At 37.3% G+C, this 22,670-nt stretch overlaps 1 protein-coding gene across 3 annotated transcripts in view; it reads right to left on the reverse strand.

Moving 5' to 3' along the window:
* The window catches only part of pde11a (phosphodiesterase 11a), a 96,597-nt gene that overhangs the window by 13,453 nt on the left and 60,474 nt on the right, over window positions 1-22,670 (reverse strand). For all 3 annotated transcript variants that reach the window (XM_054787554.1, XM_054787553.1, XM_054787555.1), the window contains 9 exons: window positions 21,465-21,611; window positions 21,274-21,381; window positions 15,548-15,657; window positions 13,065-13,155; window positions 5,738-5,838; window positions 4,879-4,956; window positions 4,729-4,792; window positions 4,295-4,369; window positions 1,014-1,097 (listed from right to left, as the gene is read on the reverse strand). In XM_054787554.1, coding sequence (XP_054643529.1) covers window positions 1,014-1,097; window positions 4,295-4,369; window positions 4,729-4,792; window positions 4,879-4,956; window positions 5,738-5,838; window positions 13,065-13,155; window positions 15,548-15,657; window positions 21,274-21,381; window positions 21,465-21,611 — 858 coding nt within the window. The remainder of the gene's footprint in view (window positions 1-1,013; window positions 1,098-4,294; window positions 4,370-4,728; window positions 4,793-4,878; window positions 4,957-5,737; window positions 5,839-13,064; window positions 13,156-15,547; window positions 15,658-21,273; window positions 21,382-21,464; window positions 21,612-22,670) is intronic.

The following is a 22,670-nucleotide window of genomic DNA, read 5'->3' on the forward strand; positions in this document are numbered from 1 at the left end:
AATTAACTGGATAATTTTGCCGTCCTCAATATATTGCCATGTGCATGCGTGTCTGTTTTCCTCATCTCTCGCCTCCAAACAGGCAAGAAAAGAGTTCACTCTGTGCATTGGTTTCAGCACCTTAGCACGTTTGTTCCATAGAACAAAGGCATGAACAGATTGAGACCTTTTGTCAGTTGTGCAGTCTCTTTGTCTCAGTGGGTGGAGACGGAGCGTCTAGAATACTCGTGAGGACCAATGCAAGATAATGTATTAGAAATTAAATTAGTCGATTGCAATATATTGTCATGTATTTTTTAGATTTTTTCATTCTACTTTTCTTAAAAGCAATGTTAAAATCTTGTCTCATATCGAGTCGTCTCATGAAATGAGTGTCTCTTGACATCTTTAATATTTAGTATTCTTGACTGGTCACTAGGTGTCAGTAATGTTACATTGATGAGGCGATAGCCACCGCAAGAAGAACCCTCCCCATGCTAACGTGTGTGAGTCTATATTATATCTTCTTTAGATCTTATTTCCTCTTATTATGTCTACTATATTGGGTAATAGGAGTTTAAAGGTGACTATAGGGGTGTTATTTCATGTCTACAGAGCTCTAATAATGTTAAAAAATGTATTTAGAAGGTTGTAAACAGGTTTTCCATGCTCTATGGCAATATTTGATTTATAAATAAAATGAGGTGTTACTGTATGTAAGTATTTAAAAACGTACAGGCACTTTCTAATTCTCAACAAGAGACGGTACTGACACAGTCTTAATGGCAGTAGACTACTACCAAAGGTTGTTGGTCTTGTTGGTCTGGCGGGTTTTAAATAGCACTACAGAGAGTTGTTGCCATCTATACGGGTATTAATAGATGACACAGATTGAGAATAAGAATAAAAGCTTAAGATTAGAGGTCCGAAAACAGGTCAGCGACCAACCAGTTGAGAAAGGCTGATCTACATGACCAGGTAGAGTGACTTAATACTTGTGTTGGGGCAACGGCGTATGGCAAAAAATGTGTTACCTCATAGAGGGGGGCACAAATGCCATCAATCCACTCCAGCTGAAGACCAGGCAGCTCGTCCTTTCTGTTTCGATCAAAGATGGCCTAAAACAAAACAGTAAGAGTGAGTTGTTCACTTCCAGAACCACACAAAAAAAAGTTGTAAAGGCGCTAAATGAAAAATTCACTCATTTCTCATTTGCACTGCCCCCTCTTTCTTCTGCAGCTTTTACTAAGAGGCTCCACACAGGCCGGCTGTGCTTCAGCGATAGCTACTGGAACATACGGAAGAAGTTAATATTTCATTTACAACACCCACGCAAAAGGCAGTACAAGTTTAACATGAAGAGCACTGCGGGAGGGTGTGCGGTGGGTGGGTGCTGAATTAGAGTACGTGCAATATGGCCTGGTTTGATTAGTCATTGTGCTTAATTGCACATGAAAAGCTGCTGTTGTGTTCTTGAAAAAAAAAAGCTTTATAACAGAGTCTGGCCTTCAAAGCACCATCAGCAAACACACATTCATTAACAAGTATGAAAAGTAGCACCTAATGACACAATTATGTACAAACAGTCACACTAAGTACAGTAATCCCTCGGTTATTGCGGTTACTTGGTTCCAGACTCAACCATGATAAGTGAATTTCTGCCATGAAATAACACACATATAGTCACCTTTACACTCCTCTTACCCGATATAGTAAACATAATAACAGAAAATAAGACGTACTGTAAATGAGACTCGTGCTCGTGTGTGTTGCTGTAAATGTGTTCCAGTGGCACGGGAAGACAGGAAGTGACGTCGGGGCCCAACAGTAGCCCATGTTATTATTAGGGATTATTGTGCTTGTTCTGAGATCATTCAAACCTGCAATATCAAGTCTGGTGCTTGTGTGTCTCACCCAACATTACAGTAACATCACTGACACCTAGTGATCAGTGGACAATACTACATATGATCACAGTGTCTTTGAATGCGCCTTCTGAATGCCTTGTATTTAAATTTATTGCATTTAGCCATCTTTATGTTAAAAAATGCAGACCGTAAATTGATTGACCCAATAAATTTAGAGGAAAAAGCTAATTTGTACATATAGAAGCTACACCGGACTGTAAGCCGCACATGTCCACGTCATGAAATGGCATATTGTGGCACACACGAGTCTGTGAGGACGAGGCAGCTCTTTTTTTGTCAAGAGCCAATCATGAGCTATGAAAAAACACACAACGAGCTTGACAAACCAATGGAAATTGCAGGTCATTACTCAATACAACAGTCTGACTCACGGTGTCATCTTACAAAGAACACTAAACTCATCACACAGCAACTTAACACTCAAAAGGTATACCTAATAAATATGCAAACAAGTATTAATACGAGTTTACGAGTTTTTGCTTAATGCATTGCGTCTGAGCAAAGCATTTAATTAGTGGACAGCACAGAAAATGGATGGATGGATGGCGCTGCAATGCTGCCTCTGTCCACCATAGGGAGCCAGAGGAACCCGGAGGGAGGCTGAAATTATTGCAGCACCCCTGCAGGCACCAATGAATGCTTTGCTCAGATGCAATGCATTATGGGAAAACTTTTTTCATTTTAAACTTGTATATTAAACTTGTATTGATTTTTCGTATATTTCTTAGGTAGTTTCTTAAGGAGCGTAAAGTTGTTGTGTGATGAGTTTAGCGTTCTTTGTAAAATGACACCGTGAGTCAGATTGTTATATTGAGTAATGACCTCCTGGGATTTCTAATGTGTTGACAAGCTCGTTGTAAGTTCCCTTATAGCTCGTGAATGGCTCCTGCCAAAGAAAGAGCTATCTTTCCTCACTGACTCGCGAGCGACACAGTATATAAACAATCAGTAGTAGTTCTGAAATAAAGGAGATGTCACAAGATTTGAATTTGCCGCACCGCTGTATAAAGCCGCAGGGTTCAAAGTTTAAGGGCCTAGAACGATAATAAATTAATTTATTAATACAAGAAAAATGAACTCAAAAATTCTGCATGCGTGTCTTTTTTCATTGTTTCTCGCCTCCAAACAAGCAGGAAGAGGATTCACTCTGTGCATTGGTTTCAGCACTTTGGCACGTTCCATAGAACAACTGCATGAACGGATTGAGCCCTTTTGCCAGTCATACAGTCTCTTTATCACTGTGGGTGGAGGCGGGCCCGCTAGCATCCACACAGAGTGCAGAAGAGTAACGTGGTAGAAATTAAATTAGTAGTTTGCAATATATTGTCACATTTTTTTATATTTAAAAATATTATCTTGTCTTGTTCTCGTAGACTCTTGTGACACCCCTAACAAATAAAGTTGTAATTTTTGGGAATTGAAGTTGTGGAAAAAGTTATAAAGTTATGACAATAAAGTCAAAACATTAAGGGGAAAACGGCGTACTCTAACGAGGAAAAAAAGCTGTAATTTTACAATAATAAACTTGTAATATTATGTTGAAAATAATTTTATTTAATTTTAGTAGCACCGAGTTGAAATGTTAAAGAAACTTTTTTTTTAAAGTTGTAATATTATGAATAAAATAAAACATAATAAAGTTGTAATGTGTTTAAAATTAAGTTGGGGAAAATGTTACAATATTATAGGAATAAAGTCATAATATTGCAAAGAGAAAATTTACAAAGATTATTTCAGAAAAAAGTTTAAATATTTGGAAAATGTAAAAAATACAGCAAAAATTGAAGAAGACAGCAAAGTTCATACTAATAATAAAAATTTTCACCAATATCACAAAGCTGAGATGCAGTTCTTCTGAGCTTGTATCAAAGTGGCCTTCGCATCCTTTCATTTTTCAGCATGTGGGCCTCGGTAGAAAAAGTTTGGACACCAATACTGTACAGTAAAACATTTTGTAGTAGCCTTTTGTTGTGGCCAGCCTAAGGCACAACTGTGCAGTCTAATCAGCATCTTGATATGCCACACCTGTGCAGGTGGTAAAGGAGAAGTGCTGTCTTCCACAGATTTAGACAGATTTCAACAATATTTGAGAGAAGTAGGGCTATTGTTTGGTTGGACTCTCACACTAACACAAAGTAAACATGATGGGAATGCAGTTCTTAGATGGACATCGTTGCTTTTACGGCAACGTCACGCAGGAAGCTGAAGAAGACCACTAAATGCATCGCGCGTTTCCAGCTGAGTGAACATAAAGGTCAGCGTTTGCCTTGAATCCAGTCTGGCAGTGGAGCGCTGACTCACTCGTCCTCACTAGGTCACTCAGTCTGAACCCATGTGGAGGTCACGACGGTGGAACCAACACCATTGAGACAATGTGATACACTCACCGAAGGAGTGAGCTTCAGCTCTGATCTCTCTCTGTCGCCCTGCTCAAAGAACTCGCTGGTCACTAACTCTGCCACCTGGAACGAGGAGAATATGATCTGTTTAGAAAAACATTTTCACCTGTGTATCCTGTTTGTTGCCCTAGGTGAGATTTTTTATGGCATGATGGACGGAGGGAGACTTGTTATCATACAGTATGTCGCAATGATCGTTATAAATATAAATGTGCATTGATTTAAATTTGAATCAATGTGAGATTTTCCATTTTAAGACTTATAAAGCCTCTTTTTTATTGTATATATTGATATTAAAGGTGAATGTTTTTCTCAATTTTTTGGTGCCTCCTGGAGGCCACAGCACCTTTAGCATGTGCTTATGTTACCTAGTGGGCCAGCTGGCTCTCTGTGTATCAAACAGGTCAGCCTGAATTCCTCACCTTGCGGGATATTTCCCAAGGTTTGGTGGCAGCACCAAGATCACACGCCGTCATCATCATAGATCTGTGGGATGGGGGAGGTGGGTAGAGGTGCTGTTTTATTTTTTTATTTTTGGCATCGGCGAGACATTTCTGCATCCAGACTTTCACCTGCACATGTCTCTGTGGGCCTTCACGTTCCAGTTGTACTCTCCTTTGGTGACCAGGTCAAAGAAGGTGTTTCTGTTCCTGATGAGGAGAAGTAGTAAGTCACACAAAAAATCCACCAGGGGGCGTTGTTAACCAAACTAAGCTTAGAATATCATTATTGTCTCCAGGCTTGTCATTTAAACTCTGATGATATTTTGGTTTATAGCAGTGGTCCCCAGCCTTTTTGGACCAACATCAAATGAAAATCACAAAATGAATATATCTACCAGTAGGAGCCTGGAGTTTGTTTTCCAGAGAGAAGATTCTAACGTCGCTGTTTGATGTGTGTGCTAACAGACACGTGTTGGCATGAATTAACTTGTGGTTGTGCACAGCACAAATATAAACATTAACATTTAATAACGTCATTAATCCTTACCTGTATGTATTCCCACATAGCATCTGCATTTGACGTGAAAGAAAAAACGGGAACAATCCTAGTAGTAGTAGTCTATGGTAGTCTATCGGTGGTGCAGCGTGGGAGAAAGTTAGCACAGCACACACACAGTAAGATGCGTTCAAGGACCGTCGGACAAAGTGGGTGGGGTCGCTTGTTGAAACACAGTGAAGCAAAGGGCAACATAAATATGCAAAAAACTATGGGATTTCTAACTCTATATTATAATTTAAATAATATAATGGCCCATATTTCCAAAATTGATATGCATTCAAATCAATTCAATGAATGTATACTATATATATATATATATATATATATATATATATATTTTTTTTTTTTTTTTTTTTTTTTTTTTTTGTTTTGTTTTTTGTTTTTTTTTTGTTTATCATTGTGCCTGAAAGTTTCCAGAGTATAACATACTCAAAGTAAAGTGTGAGGTCTGTTGCCAGGATGGACTGCTTGAGCAGCTGCATGAGGTCGCTGTACTCAGTGGACGAGAGGTTGGAGAAGATGTTGTGACCCTGAGGAGCGAGGTGACACAAAAAGTGTGTTAATCAAGCAACATTATCTGTTAAAATTGTGCCTACAAAAATAGCATTACACTAGGAATTAGTTTTGATACACTTAGTACTTGTACCATAAAAGTTTGCTTGATGTGACTGAAGTATTCATTTAACAATATTTCCATTTTTGTAAACGGAATTTACAGCTGTTTTGTTGACTTATTCACGTAATCACAAATATTAAAAACAGCAATCAGTATGACACTTTCAATCCACAAGCACAAAAATAAACACTATTGTGCTTTGCACTACCATATACCTCTACCGCAAATAGTGGGATCATCGATGGTAGCTTTTCTGAAACAAACAAATTTAAATCACTGCTTGCACTTATTTTATATGTTCTAAATAATAGGGTTGGGCAGCATTTACATATTGTTTGATAACAGTATGTAAAAAAAAAAGGAAAACATACCAATTTTGCCCAAAAACAATATTGTTTTATTTTCTACAAACTTTTGTGACATGTAAGTTAAACAGAAGAGCAGTTTTAATACTTCAATAATATAAATAAAATGCTAAGTATGTGATAAATTTACGAAACTTAATTAATTCCATAACAAATTGTCATAATTATCATAGCAAAACCAGCCGCAATACAGAACACATTGCAAAAATGTGCAAAAAAGAAATGATTCTATAGTACTTTATGAGCACAATTCCAGCAGAATTGTTACATTTTGCGTGCTGATTAGCCGTTTGCGCGGTTCAAACCGATTGTTTGTAGCTGGGAGGCGCCGGTTGTTTCTTGGGACATCTTCTACTTTTTGGACATAGAATATTTGTCACGTCTTCTAGTAGAATGCCCAGTTGTTTCTCTGCCATCCAGCCTGGCCCTCTGCTTTTCTTTGTTTTAGAACAGTACGTTTTCATGGTGCCTCTTGCCAGCTCAATACAAAGCTCAGCCAGTGCCTGCGACTACCTCCTTTGTTGGCTATGTTGTACACTGTGGGACTATAAAGAGTTTTCACCATCATGCCTTATCATTTTCATTTTGCATTGTTTTACCAACAAACTTGGTATGACTATGGTATAATTCATTTTAAATGGGGTTTCACAATGAAAAAATAAACTGAAATTGCATGCAGTACAAATTTTCTGTCAAACTTGACAGAACAAATCATTTAGCAAGACTTGTTTTAATTTTTTTTAAATTATAATTCATAAATACACAGGACCTGATGGAAAAAGTCCTTTGTGCCAATAGATGGTAATCACATGAAGCGTGGATGTTGAGAGTTGTGTGGGAACTTTATCTCAGCCATGGGAAGGATGTGAATTTTGGGACACATCATCAGTAGTGTACCTTTGAATCAGAGGGTGTTTCGGCCTTTCAACACTCGACACCCTCATCAAAGGCGGCCAACTACAGGGTGATCAAGCCTGAGCCTGTGTCCCATGCCCAATCATGAGTAAAGTAGTGCCTGGAAAGTGGAAGGAGATGAGCTAGGCATTAAGGTCCCGACCTGGGATAAAAAAAACCTGCCCCGTCCACCGCGTCATTGCTCAGCCTCCCTTCTTCCTCCCACGGCACACCCCTGAGTAAAGGCAGGAAGGAAGCGGGTGGGTTTAAAACCTCTTTAGGGTCATCAGATTGGTACCCTCCTTCATTGGTGTTTCAATGATAGGCCCATGACACCTCCAAAGAGCTCATCTGCAACACCTGGCGTCCCAGGTGTGTGCCCCCCTCTGCTATGAGCCCAGCAAGTGTCCTTACGCTTGATCCATAGCCACTGGCTGCTTGTTTTGGCCGCTTCAGAGACTGATCTTATTGTCTGTCGCAGAGCCTGTCCATGAATACCAACGTCTTTCATAAGCCTGATGGTAGAAGAAGCCACAACGCCTCTGCATCCTACTTCAGCTGGATAGACCTTGGCCTTCCATCCTCATTGTTGTGCATCTGCTGCCAGATCTGTGTAGCACAGTTTCTTTCGTTCGTAGGCCTCTTCGGTGGAATCCTCCCATGAGACCGTGAGCTCTATGATGTAGACCACATTTAGTGAAGGGGACCATGGCACCAAGTCTGGCCTGAGGGTGGTGGTTGCAATCTCGGGGGGGAAAGATTAGTTGCGTGCCAATATCAACTAGCATCTTCCAATCGCGGCCCATGGCTAGCTGTCCAGTTTCTGGTTTGGTAGCTGGGTGGTTAGGCTGTTTCTGTCCCTCTCAAACAAATGTTGGCACAGAGATGGAATTGGCAGTTCTCAAGGGCAAGGAGTTGATGGTGTCCCTCTTGCCCTCTTGCTGCCAGACTCTTGAGGACTTGATTGTGCCTCCAGGCCTTGTGTGAGGCTGGTCCTACAACTGCTCAAGATGTGTTTGAGAGTCGCTGAATTTGGGCAGAGGGTGCAGGTTGGGTCCTCTCCATACCACTGGTGAAGGTTTTTTGGGGATAGAAGCACATCATATGTAGCTCTTATGATGAAGCAAAACAGATAAGACTAAAGAGATGATCATCGACCCAAGAACAAGGGAAAAGGAGTCGCATAGACCCTCGTTTATTGATGAGACTGAGGTGCCAAGGAACCTTCAAGTTCCTTGGCACACACATCAGCAAGGACCTCACCTGGTCCACAACACCCAACAAATTATGAAGAAGTCCTAAAGGAGACTGTACTTCCTGAGGAGACTGAGGAAATTTGGCATGTCCACCACAATCCTGAGTTGCTTCTATAGATGCACTATTAAAAGTGTCCTTACCGCCTCCATCACTGTTTGGTACGGTAACTGTACAACACGTGATAGGAAGGCACTCCAGCGGGTGATCAAGACCTCACAGAACATTGTTGGGGCAGCCCTCCCCTCACTGCAAGACATTTATAAATCTAGAGTCCTACGAAGAACACACAACCTCATCAAGGACAGCACACATCCACAACACTCATTATTCACACTCCTACCGTCAGGCAGACGCTACAGGAGTTTGAAGTCCAGGACCACAAGGCTGGCGAACAGCTTTTACCCACAGGCCATCAGGCTTCTCAACGAAGCACTCACACACGCCGCACGCAACACACGCACACACTCATAGCACTTTATTTATTTATTTATTTATTTGTATTATTAATGTCTCTTCTGTGGTTGCCTAATTTATTGGTATTTATGTTTCTTATGTTCTTATTCTTTTCTTGTTTTCTTTCTTTTTCTTTCTTTTCTTGGGAGAATGAACAGAATAAGAATTTCATTGCTTAGTATAACTGCCTGTTTTACTATGCATATGACAATAAAACTCTTGAATCTTGAATCTTGAATCTTGAAGCTGATGTTTCTTGCCTCCATTTTCTTGCCTCCTCTTCCCACCTAGACATGTCCCACAATGTCGTTGTGCTTCAGGGCTGACGTAGTATGCTGTACTGCGTCGTATGGTGTCCATTTCCTTCCCGTTGACAGAGATGGTGCAGAATTTCTGATGGTCTGATCTCTGGAGTCCTTCAATGCCATCTGTAGTCTCACTTTAGAACACTTGTATTCTTCAGTGAGGCTCGTGATAGGTAGTTTAAGGACTCCTTTGCCATAGATGCTGATGTTGGTCAGACAGCGTGAGATGCCAAGCCACTTCTTCACATACGAAGTTCTGTTCCGTTCCATCTTTTCCACCGTAGATCGTGAGTGGCCACATTACCCTAGGCAGAAGTCCAAATTGTAGGCACCAGAGTTTTAGCTTCCCTGGCAGCATAGTCTTGTTGTTGGTGTCCAGACTGGTGGTGATGTCCTGCCTTAATACCTGCACTTGGTCTTTGTCCCTGAGGCTTGCATTGTACCGTCTGCCCAGGCTTTTGACGGGTTGCTCTGACACCATCGGAATTGGGTCGTCACCAATGCAGAACCTCACGTTATTAAGCTCTTCCTTGACTATTGAGATGCTTTGTGACTTATGTGGCTTGATTTTCATCCGGGCCCATCTGATGTTCTCCTGCAGCTTTCCAAGCAGTCGCCTGGTGCATGCTGCAGTAGTGGTCAGTGTGTCATCCATGAATGCTCGGATAGGTGGAAGGCTGATTCCGTTTTTTGTTTGCTCACCTCCCACCACTCATCTATAGGCCCTGATGATGATTTCCATGGCCATAGTGAATGCCAGGGGTGAGACTATGCAGCCTGCCATGATGCTGTGTACAAATAAATATAATATACTGTACGTAAATATATCCGATCATCTAAATATATTTTTAAAAAGTAAAAAGGTACATAAATCATAATAAAAGTAAAAACAAAAAAAGAAAAATATTATTTATAAAAATATTTTTTAAAAACACACAAAAAAATATAAGTGTGTTTGTTTTTTTAAAATAATTGTATTTGTCTTATTTACTGTAAATATTAGTTGTACTATAACATAAAAAATAATTTGAAAAATAACAAAAAATAATCATGTACATTAATAATAGCAATACATTTTTTACCAATACTATTTTTTTTAAATACTAAAGACAATCAAATAAAGTAATAAAAATAATTGTTGTTTTCATTTTTTATGTTTTACTATTTTACTATAAATATATAATATAATATAAATATATTTAAAAAAATAAAAATGTACATAAACGATAGCAATACAATTAATATTTATACAAATATTTGTATATATATATAATACAAATAATTTTATATATAATACAAATATTTAACACCAATAAATAATAATAACAAATAAATGTCAGATTTAAAAAAATAATTTTATTTTTATTAAATTTTTTACTATAAATATTTACTATAATATATATAATATATATATATATATATATATATATATATATATATATATATATATATATATATATATATATATATAATATTTAAACATATACATAGATTTGTGAGAACACAAGCCGGTCCGTGGGTCAAAAAAGGTTGGGGACCACTGATATACATAAATAATAGTAGTAAAATGTATATTAAAAAATATCTTTTTGCTATAAATATAGACTCCAAAAATATATTTAAAAATAAATAAAAATGTACATAAATAATGACAATAAAATTAAGATATCGTGTATAAAAATAAACAAAAAAATAAAACCAAAAATAATACAATTAAATAACATTTAAAAAGTGTCTTTTTGATGCGCATTAATTCTAGGCTTTCGCAGGCTTAATCTGGCCCCCGGCCCTTGAGTTTGACACCTGTGGTGTAGAGGGACAGTTTTATATTTCCAGTCTATCCATTTAGGATAGACTGAAGTGACGTTAAAAGCTGCACTCGCTGGCATCCGTGTCATTTGATTGGCTTATTTTCCAACTCTCTCAAAAGTCTGCAGTTGCAGTCGTCACTTCAACTGAGCAGCAAACAACAGCAAGATTCATAAATAAGTTGTCCGTTCTAATGAAGGGAAGGGTGGCACTAATAAGCAAAGACGGGAGTGAAAGAAACAACACAATGGGGATAGGGAAACAATAGCGATAGAAACCTGAGCCTTGTCTTCTCTTAGAATTAGCGACACTATTCATTTATATGCTAATAGGACAGCTCTAGCTCAACGGCAGTATCAAGAGAAGCCATTATGAAAATTCGAGCAAACATTTGTCAGCTTAGCGTGTTGTCAGCACCGTGATAATGAAGCACCCGCAACCTCGGCGACTAAGCCACTGCTGCTCCCGCAAAACGTCTTTAATTACATCTTCACCAAAACCCAGTCACCTACTAAAATCTCTCTCTCTCTCTCTCTCTCTCTCTCTCTCTCTCTCTCAACCAATTACCACTAAATCTATCGCCTCAGTTATTGCATTGATTTGAGGGCAGCGTGAGCTATTTGTTTACTCGCTTCACATATTACAGTTGCTGCATGTTTGCCTTGCGGTACAAATGCAAGAACTCCTTTCATATATGTGCATGAAAGTGGGCTGGGAAATAAAAGAAAAACATTTAATTTCTATAAATTATATTATACCCATACATATATACATATAAATAAATAAATATGTATATATATATATATATATATATATATATATATATATATATATACACATACATACATACATATATATATTTATATATACACATACATATGTAAGAAAGCCACATTCTAATGAGAAAAAAGTCAAAATTTTATCAGAATAAACTTGTAATATGAGGAAAAAATAATAGTAGCATACAGTTGAAATCTTAAAGAAAAAGCTGAAAAGTCTTAATATTATGAGAAACAAAATAAAGTTGTAATTTTTGGAAAATTAGTTTACGGAAAAATTAAAAATATTATTGGAATAAAGTCAAAATACTATAGTCATATTAAGGTCATTATTTCAAGAAGAAAATTTACAAAAAAAACCTTGAAATAATTGGAAAATTTTAACAACAGCAGAAATAAGAAAAAAAGCAGCTGTAATTTTACCAGAATAAAGTCAAAATATAATGACAAAAACTTGCATTTTAACAAGAAAAAGTCGCAATTTCACGAGAATGAACTCATAACATGAGGACAAATAATAGTAGCATACAGTTAAAATATATATATTAAATTATGTTATTTAAGAAAGTCTAAATCGTTGGAGGAAAACAAACAACAGCAAAAATGAGAAAAAACAGCTGTAATTTTACAAGAATAAAGTCAAAATATTAAGAGAAAAAAAGTTGCAATTTTACGAGAATAAACTTGTAATATGAGGAAAAATATTATAACAAACAAATCAAATAAAGATGTAATTTTTGGAAAATTAGGTTGGGAAAAGGTAGATCAGGCCGTTTGTAAGTAGATGACACTTGTTAAAAGTCATATCAAACTACATATCTTTTGAAAAAAATATCAAAAAGCATTAGAGGACAGTGTAACACTAAAATTCTTCTCTATAAAATGTATTTTTTTTTATATTTTGGGTGTCTGGAATGGATTCAGTTGACTCACATTATTTCCTATAGGAAAAACTGGTTTGGATTCCGTACGTTTCAGTTTTTATCAGACCTTTCGGAACAAAAACCTGAGATTCTACTATAGCATGGTTCATGAGACATGGACCAAAGAAAAGATCCGACCAATGAGGAGGCTGAGCTCCAGCAAATGACGCATCCGAGAAGAAAGGGTTAAGGACATACCCGCGAATGCAGTTTGAACGGGCCCCATGTGCACGTCATTGTGCTGCACAAATGCGACTTTTTGCAAGTCATTAGCTGGAGCAAAACATCTGGAGCGCTGCATTGCAGCAGAGAGAACAAAACAACAAGAACAACAAAGACCAGAAAGATGGCGCACCTCACTTTGCAGGATCATGACGGCGTGATTGAAGTGGTGGTGCTCAAGTGTAGCTGAGGTCCCATAAAGCAGAGCGAGAGCTGAGCCCGTCCTGGCACATGAATATCCAAAACACACACATAATAAGATCATCAACATCCAACATTACTTTCCCAGCATCTGCTGGAGCTCACTCAGCATTCACTGGAGACGCATCAGCCAAACTGCACCCAAACAATGTTGTTTATTTTCTATATTTAGATCAAATCACTCCAACCAGCCACCATACACTGTAGTACACCTGCACAATACACAAGCAGGATCAACAATTCTCACAGTCACACTTGGAAAATTGAATAACGGATCATTTAGAGCAGGGGTGTCCAAACTTTTCCAGCGGGGGCCACATAGTGAAAAATGAAAGGATGCAAGGGCCACTTGAATATTTTGTAAGCAACACATGTAGATATGGTAAGAAGTTATACATTCTTCAAGAAAAACTGCATCTCAACTTTGTGATATAGGTAAAAAAAAAAAAAAAAACTATTCGGATGAACTTCTTTTTTTTGTCTTTTACCCCCCATTTTTGCTGTTTTTTTTTAAATTTCCAGATATTTGAACTTTCTTCTTAAATAATCTTCATAAATTTTCTTGTAATGTTATGACTTTATTCCCACAATAGTATTACAACTTTTCCCCAATATAATTTTCCAAGAATCACAACTTTATTTTGTTTTGTTTGTTTCTCATAATATTCCGACTTTTAAAACGTACCATATTTTTTCTTTAACATTTCAATTCTAAACTACTAAAGTGACATTATTTATCCTCCTAATATTGCGAGTTTATTCTTGTAAAATTGCAAGCTTTCATCTCCTTGGAATATGGCTTTTTTTCTGAATATTTTTATATTTATTGTCTTAAAATTACATTTTCTGGTTAATTTTCCAATCATTTATACTTTCTTTTTGTAAATTTTCGTCTCGTAATTATGACTTTTTTCCCATAACATTTTTACTTTCTTCTCATAACATTGCCACTTTTTCTGCAACCTAATTTCCCATAAATGACTACTTTATTCTTTGTTTATTAAAAACACTTTTTAATTGTTCATCTTTATGATACTAAAATTAGGTCATTTTTCCTCATAATATTACATTATTGTCATAAAATTACAAATTTGTCTCATAATATTTTGACTTTAGTCTTATAAAATAACCGCTGAATTTCCCATTTCTGCTGTTTTTTTTTTTTTTTAGTTTTCTTGGTAAATTATAGTTTTTGAATGTGCCACGAGCAAATAAAAAAACAGCCACAGGACAGAAATGGCCCACGGGCCGCACTATGGACACCCCTGATTTAGAGTCTCCTATTAGCCTAACTAAGCTTTAAAAAAACCTATAAAAAAACCATGGGAAGAATATGCAAACAATAAACCTCCATTTACAAAACAATGCGTGTTTATTGTAGTTGCAGTAGTGTAGACCAGCAATATTGTACAGTTCTTTATATTTTTCCTCTATTGTGAAAAGATTCCCTAGATATTAAGACTCAGAGCCGGTCCTACCCAAAGTGGCACCCTAGGCCAGATTTTCTAGGGCACCCCCCTTCCACTGGCTATTTGCATATGCTTACAAACATATAACTATTATACGGTATTCGTATAAAAATTTCAGCTTCTTCTCTTTCCATTTTACCTTTTTGCTCTAGTTTTCTAATTTTTGCTGTTTAATTTTTAATTTAATAAAACATGCATGCAAGGACAGAAATCAATAAAACCTGAAAAGACAGCTTCTAGAAAAAAATGTGTGAGCCTGTGAGGAACAGAGACGGTGCAGGACAGACTTACATGCCTAGACACAAAAGGCTATTTGAATCAGGTGATAAGCATGTGGAGGACGTTTTGTGAAGACAAGAGGCCTCTAGGCTCCAACAGATAATCCTAGTCAGTGTGACACTAATGTGTACTAATAGTCGTCAACTCAAACGGAATAATGGACACAAGACATTTTATAAATGCAATAACAAACCATATTTTCCTGACAATTAATTATAATGATTAAAAGTGATAATGATTTATCCTTATCTACGTCAGGGACAATGGACAGGCGGCAGTGCGCAGTAATGCTGAGCGACTGAGAGGCCTTTTTTTTTGGGCAATGGTTTTGTGATGTATTACTTTTTTCAACACACATTGTTTTGAGAGGCCAAACTCTTTGCTTAAGTGGTCCCAGCAACTAAGCGGAACTACGCTCTTCATCACTGAAATCCAACCAGAACTCGGCTCACGAGATCGAGTGGGGGGGTAAGTCACAGTTGATGCACTACACTGCGTCAAATGTCAACCGTTCATGTAAATACCCTCATCAAACAGACATTTATGTAAGTCTTACACAACTTGTCACTTGGCTCTTGCTGAATTGCTGCCTGCCGCAGGTGGCAACACATTATAAACAGTGTGTAGGAGGCTGCGCGCTTGGCAGGGAAAAATAGGAGACACTCACTTTGCCTGGAAGGCGTTGTTGGTGCCCCGGTGGTCCAAGTCGTGACACACACAACCCACGATGAGGGCTAGGATCTCCACTTCTGTCAGAGTCTCCTGGAAGCCGGCCGTCTGATTGGAGGATGAGAAAAAAAACACAAACCCTCAGCATTTCTTGCTATCTTATTTGAACAAGCTGTCACTTTGTATAAAAATGGAAAACACTCCGATGGCAGCACCTTCCTGAAGAACAACAAAAGCCTGGAACTCACACGTTTATAAGACTTGGATGAATGAGTTCAGGAGGTCATGTGCTGAGTGAGTCATTACTGAACATTGTGGTGATAACGGAACTGCTCGAAAGGCCTGCAGACAGCTCATTAGAACATGACAGCATACAGAAAGGCCCAGGATCGCTTACAGTGGTGTGCAGTCAGGGACAGCAAAGCCTTCTCTGCTGGCCTCAACCCTATCACAAGCACTAACGTACATTTACAACTTCAATTCTAGTATATTTGTTCTATAAAATTGTATTTACTTATTCCCAACAGTCTATTATCTTCATTTCGTAGTGTGTCTCTTCTCCTCCAGTAGTGTATATGTATGTCAGATTTCTTCGCCCAATCAGATTTCAGCTTCTATGTGTTGCCATGCCAATGTAATCTGCCCAGGGCCTTCAAAACCAGGAGTGCTGGCCCATGTCACATACACACTATTGCTGGGTTTCAACCACGTGACCTAAGGCAGTCCGCGTTACTTCCGCCAAGCATAAGATACAACCACACACACATTCAGTATGTTTGTGCAATATTTTGGAGACGACAGCGAATAACAGCACATGTAATTGAAATGATTTGTTCCAGTTGTGTGAGTGTGCATGGTGTGATGCATGAAGACATATCATTGTTGAAAACAAGACGATCAAAAAACAGTGAAGGGTTATCACAGCGTCAGACATAATGAAAATAATGCTTCTAACATGCCAATTTGCGTTCTTACACCAAATCAGCAATGCCTACACAAATCATGAATGCATTCTTGTATTTGTCTTTCATCGTTTCGCAGCACTGTTTGGCAAAGTGTGAGCTCCGTAGCCAATTTTAAGCCGGATTTTACACACTATTTCCAGGCCGCTAGAAGCTAGCTAGCTAGCTAGCAAGCCACACTTCCAAGCCCTTTGTGGAGCATTGCTGGACATTCTTCCAGGTTGCTGCTTTTCATATTTTTGACTCCCAACAATGTTTTTTGATTTTAGTATAAAATGTGCTTGTTGTTGTTCACTGTAAACTGGAGCGTGTTTACTTGGCTCCACTCGATGAGAGCAACAGCTGGTGAAAAGCCAGCTCCTCTACATTTTTTGGTTGTTTCCTGAACTTTTTTCCCGTTAGATGGACTATCTTAGTAACAGCGTTTTCTGAAATACATATTTAAATGACTTCCAGATGCAAGAACAGCACATTTATGCCCTTATTTTACATGACTTCTAGTTACGAATACGCTTCTTCGCCCCCCATCTCTTTGAGGCGGGGCTGACAACAACTAGATGAGACATCACGTGAACCCCAGCAATGGAGCTGTCTCTTGAACCAATCAGATTTCAGATTCACCTCACAGAGTCAGCTAGCTGGCCTACACAGACGTTAGCATTCTTCCGTCCTCTGGCTGGTTGACCAGAGCCAAACTGTTCAACAAGTTCCACAAGTTCTCCAGGAGGAAAATAGGAAGGAAACATAGTCATAGTCATAGTCATAGTCATAGTCATAACAAAACATCAATAATTTATTTTTGAAAAAGCTTGATCAAGTGAAGCTGTGAAATTCAAAGCATGATGTGGCAAGGGATGACTGTATTTCATTTAAAAGTGTCCCCGTGGTTTTGGAAAATTATTGATTCCGAACGGCTCCAGATGATGTTGCAGTGTAAAGGTCGGGAGTGGTCTGACCCCTCTGTCACCGAGCCAATTCAGAACGCCAAATTTACATGCACTGCTGGAAGTTAGTAATGCTCGAAGTTACTAGCAGAAATGAAAACCAGGCGTATTGATTATAATGTATTTGAGTGTGTGTTGTGAATAGTGAATGTTGAGTGAGCTCCAGCAGATGCTGGGAAAGTAATGTTGGATGTTGTTGATCTTATTATGTGTGTGTTTTGGATATTCATGTGCCAGGACGGGCTCAAATATAATGTATTGTATGTAAGAGTTAAGTGGGTACCTTGCTTCATTAATAATGACATTGTAGCAACATGTACAGTATAGTGGTAGAGTTCTTTTTTTTTTGTACAAGTAAGTGGCTTGATGGCACAGTGGTTAACGACACAGGGGGCGCTGCCAGCATTAAACTTGACATATTTTTAGGCTCATTTCAAAGTAAAGCTACTGCGCATTGTTGTTTGGCGTTCTTCATTAAATGAATTATGCTGTGGGAAGCACATAAACTCTTTACCAATGAGCCAGTTTGAACTAATACTATATAAGCAGTAATTATGAGTGACAGGTTAATGGAATATCTAGCCATGCTATTCACTTTTGCTCCAAAATTTTTTTGGAGAACATTAAATACTAAAAAGGTAAGGAAAAGGTATGAGCACAGGAAGAACACTGATGACATTTACCAGAATCATTCACATACATTCACTATAATGCTATAAAAAACACCAATAACTCAACATTTAAAATCACATTTCAGCTATTGGAATCGCTGACAAATGACCCTGATGTTTCACAGCAAGGTTTGAAATCCAGTATATAACATATTCATAGACTATTACTATTCATGAATCGATCGACCAGCTGTGTTCAGTGGTCGATGTTGAACTAATTACATTTTTGTTCCATTAACATCCAACACCAACCAAGTCTCCACCTTGTGGCCTGTTATGATAATTTAGTAGGATTTGTACAAAATGTATGCACCAGAAGAAGCAGAAAAGCCCTGTTTACAATTTTAAATCCATATATGACACAAATCAAAATGGGTGTCCAACCTTTTCCTGAAATATGAAAGGATGCAAGGGCCACTTTGATATTTTGTAAAGCATGCTAAGAAGGTATACTATATATTTCAAGAAAAAACTGCGTATCAGCTTTGTGATATTGGCGAAAAAAAAACATTACTATCAACTTCACTCTTTGCTCTTTTTCCCATTTTTGCTGTTGTTTTTCTTTTTAATTTTCCAAATATTTCAATTTTCTTCTTAAATAATTTTCAGAAATGTTCTTCTCATAATGTCATGACTTTATTCCAAAAATATTTTGACTTTATTCCCATAATATTATAACTTTTCCCCAACCTAATTTTGTGACAAATTTATTTTATTTTGTTTGTTTCACGTGATATTACGGCTTAAAAAAAAGTATTTGTTCTTTAATATTTCAACTTTATGTTGTAAAATTATTTTTCCTCATAATATGTGTATTCTCGTAAAAAATTGCAACTTTTTTCTTCATATTTTGACTTTATCCTCATAAAGTTACAGCTGTTTTTTATATTTCTGCTGCTGTTTTTTTTTCCCTTTTTTTCTCCAACTAGTTAAACTTTCTTCTTGCAAATGTTCTTCTTGTAATTATGACTTTATTCCCATAATATTATAAAATAGGGATGCTCCGATCAATCGGCCACCGATCAGTATCGTGGAAAGTTTCCATGAAAGTCACGCGACCAGCATATGCTGATAATTGCCTTTCAATGCCGATCACAAAAGCCGATCACCTGTTAACTGCCAACATATGCCACGAAAACTATTTTGCGAGGGTAGCTCATAAAAAAAGCTTTAATTTAATGTGGCATTTGAAGAACAAACCCTTAACAGAGTACGGCGAGTTTTCGAGGCTCACCGTGTGATCATCAAGCAAACGGCAGCTAACGCAGCCATGTGGCCAACACTCGCCCGTATGTGTGTGACAGTCTAGGCTAATAATGGAAGAAACCGGGTTTGCAGAGTACTCTCTCATTTCACCTGGATGTCCTGCTAGAGCTCACATCCCAAGATTCCTTAAAGAAAGCGTTTTACCCTCTGTAAGTTTCACGAGTGATATAAGTTCTCTTCAACAATTAAGTAAAATATGTTTTTTGTCTAAATGATTTTATAGTTCCTTTTTTCATATCATACAGCCGATAGCAGGGGTGCAGCCAGAAATTCTGAGAAAAAAAACATGTTGCCCCTCACTCCCTTTTTTATTACTTAATTAGTAATTTTATTAGTAATTACTTATTTTTTTAGGCTCCCTGGCAGTCAAGGGACCTTGGAATTGTCCTGACTTTCCCCTTTCAATAATAAATATAATTAATTAATAATATAATTAATCCACGTGATCAGTATCGGTATTGACATCAAACGATTTCAGTAATGGATGATCAGTATCCGAATCGGCAGCATAAAACCCTGATCAGAGCATTCCTACATTATAACTTTTATGTTTATAATTGTTATGTTAACAAAATAACACATTTTTTATTTAATTTTTCAACTTTATGCTACTAAAATTTATTTTTCTCATAATAATACTTTATTCTCATAAAATACATGAAGTACGTCTTTCTCTTAATATTTTTCTTTTATTCTTGAAAAATTCTTGTTAAATTACATTTTCGAGGTGTTGCGGTCCTAATTTTTCTTTAATATTGCAAATCTATGCTGCTTTTATTTTTATATACATACATACCGGTACATATACATATACACTCCTGATCAAAATCTGAAGAACAGTTGAAAAATTGCTAGAATTTGCATTTTGCACATTTGGATCTTAATGAGGTTTTAAGTAGAGCTACAATATGCAAAAACAAGAAGGGGGAGTGAGACAAAAAGCATTTTCAAAAAAGTAATTTATTGAAAACAACAATTAAAATTAAATAGGCTGTTTATCAGCTGATCAAAAGTTTAAGACCATTGCTCAAAAAATAACTAAAACTACTCCAAACCAGAACAAAACATGTTCTCAGTAGAACTGAGAAGCTCCACCGTTCTTGTTAATCACTTCAAAAATTGCTTTGGGCATGCTTGATGTGAGTGTTTCCAGGAGGCTAGTGAGAACATTGCTCCAAGTGGTGAAGATGGCTTCACCAAGGGCATCGAATGTCTGGAACTGATGGCCATTTTTATAAACTTCCCTTGCCATCCATCCCCAAATGTTCCGTATGGGATTTAAATGAGGGGAACATGTAGGATGGTCCAAAAGAGTGATGTTTTTGTGCAAAATGCAAATTCTAGCAATTTTTCAACTGGTTTCAACGAATATATATATATATATATATATATATATATATATATATATACACATATATATATATATGGATCTTAACATGGATCTTAACATATATATATTCGTAAAATTGTGACTTTTTTTCGTGTTAAAGTAATACTTTTTTTCTCCTAATATTTACATTTCATTCTCATAAAATGATCTATTACTTACTACATACATATTACTCATTACATTTTACAACTGTTTCCGCAACATAATTTTCCAAAAATTCCAAAAAAACATTTTGTTGTTTTGTTTGTTTTCATAATATTACACCTTTAAAAAAATGTATATTTTCTTTAAGTATTTGTAGCATTGCATGTATTATACGGAGTTTGTGTTTTTTTTTTCATTTTGGATCATTTGGATGTTGCTCGCATGATTGACCCACAATGGCTATTTTCTCTATTTACAACAATTTAGCGCTATACAAGGGTTTAATTTCAATGGTACTATGCAAACATTTTTTTTAATAAACATCGACTGCAGTGTGTGTGCTTTACCGTGAGCATGGCAAACATGCACTGGCACACATTGAAGGCGTGTCTCCAGTTGTGGTACAAAACCATCCGGTAGTTTTTCCTGACAGTCAGCAACCATCGGCACAGGGTCTGGAAGATAAGTGGGGATTTTAGTGCCCAAGAAAGGACTCTTGAACGTTTTTTAAAGGAAAGAACATAAAGAGAGCCCTCACCTCATAGTCAATCTTAAATTTGGGGACCATTCCGAGCTCCATAAACATCCTCAGAGCAGCTGTTATCATGGCATCCATGTCCAGAGAGAAATCGTCAAAGGAGAGCTTGTCAATACCCAGTTCGCACACAAGGGGGATGTTGGCCGCCTGCAGGACAGACCACAAGAGGGACAATGGAGAATGCAGAGGTCAGAGTAGTATAAGGCAAATTACCGTAATTTGCAGACTATGGAGCGCACCGGCATATATGCCATACCCACTAAATTTGAAGAGAAACAAAAGATTTGTACATATGTAACACAGAAAGATTTTGTTAAACTTTTAATAAAAAATGCTTTTTGCAACAGTGCCAAACAATGTGTATAACATTGTTGTCTAAACAGTAGTACACCATTAAGCCATTCATCGCTGTCCTCATCCTCCTCCTGGGAACTAAAACCACTAAAAGTCGTCCCCACAATTACCTCAGCACACAAGTCGCCGGTCTCTCTCATTCTTTCGTTGTTGTGATGAGTAGTGATATGCAGATCGATACTGAAATATTGACACTTCTGATATCAGATCTTCAGGCTCTAAAATCGATTCTCAAATCAAAATATCGATACTTGATGCTTATGTCATTTGAGGTAATGTACTGTATATCATTAACAGCAACACAGTGGAAAGTAACTAAATTATTGAGACCTTGTCTAAATGATATGCAGTTGTTTCAAATAAATGAATAAATTACTCTGTCCTATATTCTTTGTTTTATGAGCTATTCTATGATTTGAAATACAGTACTTATTAAATTTACCCGACACAGGTGTACTTGCATATCAGTAACGGATTGGTATCGCCGATACGAGCCTGAATTTTACTCAGTATCAAATTGGGGAAAAAAATCAGTGGTATCACATCAAGAATGACTAGGGCGTACGCACAAAGCACAAAATGACTGCTCCGAAGCACTCGACATGTAACGAGAACAGAACACAACCGCAAATTAACCGCATAAGCTGCAGGGGTCAAAGTGTGAGAAAAAGTAGCAGCTTACACACCGGAAATTACGGTAGTAAGTAATCAGTTATAGTTACTAGTGACTTTCCCAAAAAAAGTCATTCTAAAAATACAGAAGAAGAAAAACTTTTTAGTGGCTGTTGAGAGATGTTTTATGATAGCTGAGGGTGTCACGCTTTGTGATGGCTGAGGGTGTCACGCTTTGCT

This window comes from Dunckerocampus dactyliophorus, chromosome 9 (assembly GCF_027744805.1).
Source record: "Dunckerocampus dactyliophorus isolate RoL2022-P2 chromosome 9, RoL_Ddac_1.1, whole genome shotgun sequence".
Taxonomy (NCBI): domain Eukaryota; kingdom Metazoa; phylum Chordata; class Actinopteri; order Syngnathiformes; family Syngnathidae; genus Dunckerocampus; species Dunckerocampus dactyliophorus.